This window comes from Myotis brandtii, unplaced genomic scaffold, assembly GCF_000412655.1.
Source record: "Myotis brandtii unplaced genomic scaffold, ASM41265v1 scaffold1026, whole genome shotgun sequence".
NCBI classification, from domain to species: domain Eukaryota; kingdom Metazoa; phylum Chordata; class Mammalia; order Chiroptera; family Vespertilionidae; genus Myotis; species Myotis brandtii.
The window spans coordinates 1,035,492-1,035,732 of NW_005353435.1; the positions used below are offsets into that span (position 1 = coordinate 1,035,492).

General features: G+C 51.9%; 1 protein-coding gene across 1 annotated transcript in view; it reads left to right on the forward strand.

Annotated features, from left to right (window-relative positions):
• The window catches only part of ACTA1 (actin, alpha 1, skeletal muscle), a 6,155-nt gene extending 6,033 nt beyond the window's left edge, over positions 1-122 (forward strand). The window contains exon 3 of the mRNA XM_014536009.1: positions 19-122. Within this exon, the coding sequence (XP_014391495.1) occupies positions 19-122 (104 nt within the window). The remainder of the gene's footprint in view (positions 1-18) is intronic.
• Positions 123-241: the final 119 nt, after the last annotated feature.

Genomic DNA, 241 nt, shown 5'->3' on the forward strand with positions numbered 1-241 from the left:
CGCGCCCCTTCTCCTCAGGACGACACCGCTGCGCAGCGGCCACCGCGGCAACTTTGTCTCCAGCCGCTTCCGTCGCGGCCGCCGCAAACCGACACAGTGTTTATACCGTGTACAGACATTAACTTATTTACCTCATTTTGTTATTTTTCAAACAAAGCCCTGTGGAAGGAAAAGCAACACTTGAAGCATTAAACACAGCCACTCTGTTATGCTGCGTCGAGTTCTTTGTCGTGTTGATGGG